The following is a 791-nucleotide window of genomic DNA, read 5'->3' as shown; positions in this document are numbered from 1 at the left end:
CAAGCCCCAATTTACTAAAAACTTGTTTAAAGGCTTTGCTAACTTAAGTATCAGAATTTTTTGTAAGTACTACCCCCACAATTTCACGAAAAACTCAAACAGCGTATCTCGATATCCGTACAAATCGGACGTTATTCCAAAAAGAATCTAAACCTCATGTTCAATCTCAAATCACCGTTTCAAGTAACCCATAAAACACCTAAAATCCTTATCATGTTTGGTCGTTTGCCTAGTTCTTTCCCACTAAGTGTTTTCCTACCCCATGTTTTTCCACCTCTCTTGCTCTCCCTCTCTCATCTCTCATTAATTTGTCCCATTCTTCTGATGAATTTAAAACATGCTTGTTAAATTTTAATTTTTTTTAGGTACTATTTTATTAGCACAAGAATATTGGGTACCGATTTAATATTTACCGCGAATATAAATGAAGGGTACAAATAGATTAGTTGAAACAAATATGAAAAATAGAATGAGGAACATTGTGAGCGGCAGATGAGAAATAAATATGGCGATCGATGCTGTGCATCTTTTTTGTTGAAGAGTGATCGTTGTTTTTAGTATACCAATAGAAATAAAATAAAAAGAAAAGAAAAGTAGTTGAAATGTTTAAAGGCTGAGAGGGATGTTGCTTTAGTTGTAACGCCCTCACAATCATCCGCAAAATGCTGCACTCAATTTCATTTTCTCCGTACTCTTACCACATGCCGCTCTCTTCTCTACGCTCCCTCAACACTACGCCGTTTCATCTCATCATTCCCCGCCGGCGCTTCAATCTGCCGGCACTCCAATCA

General features: G+C 36.9%; 1 protein-coding gene across 1 annotated transcript in view; it reads left to right on the top strand.

Annotated features, from left to right (window-relative positions):
• Positions 1-429: 429 nt before the first annotated feature.
• The window catches only part of LOC107491310 (acyl-acyl carrier protein thioesterase TE3, chloroplastic), a gene marked incomplete in the record, with an annotated part of 3,297 nt that continues 2,935 nt past the window's right edge, over positions 430-791 (top strand). Inside the window, 1 exon segment of the mRNA XM_052261473.1 lies at positions 430-791. Coding sequence (XP_052117433.1) covers positions 663-791 — 129 coding nt within the window.

This window comes from Arachis duranensis, chromosome 5, assembly GCF_000817695.3.
Source record: "Arachis duranensis cultivar V14167 chromosome 5, aradu.V14167.gnm2.J7QH, whole genome shotgun sequence".
NCBI classification, from domain to species: Eukaryota; Viridiplantae; Streptophyta; class Magnoliopsida; order Fabales; family Fabaceae; genus Arachis; species Arachis duranensis.
The sequence above is the reverse complement of the archived record's forward strand: the minus strand, read 5'-3'. Positions and strand labels throughout refer to the sequence as shown.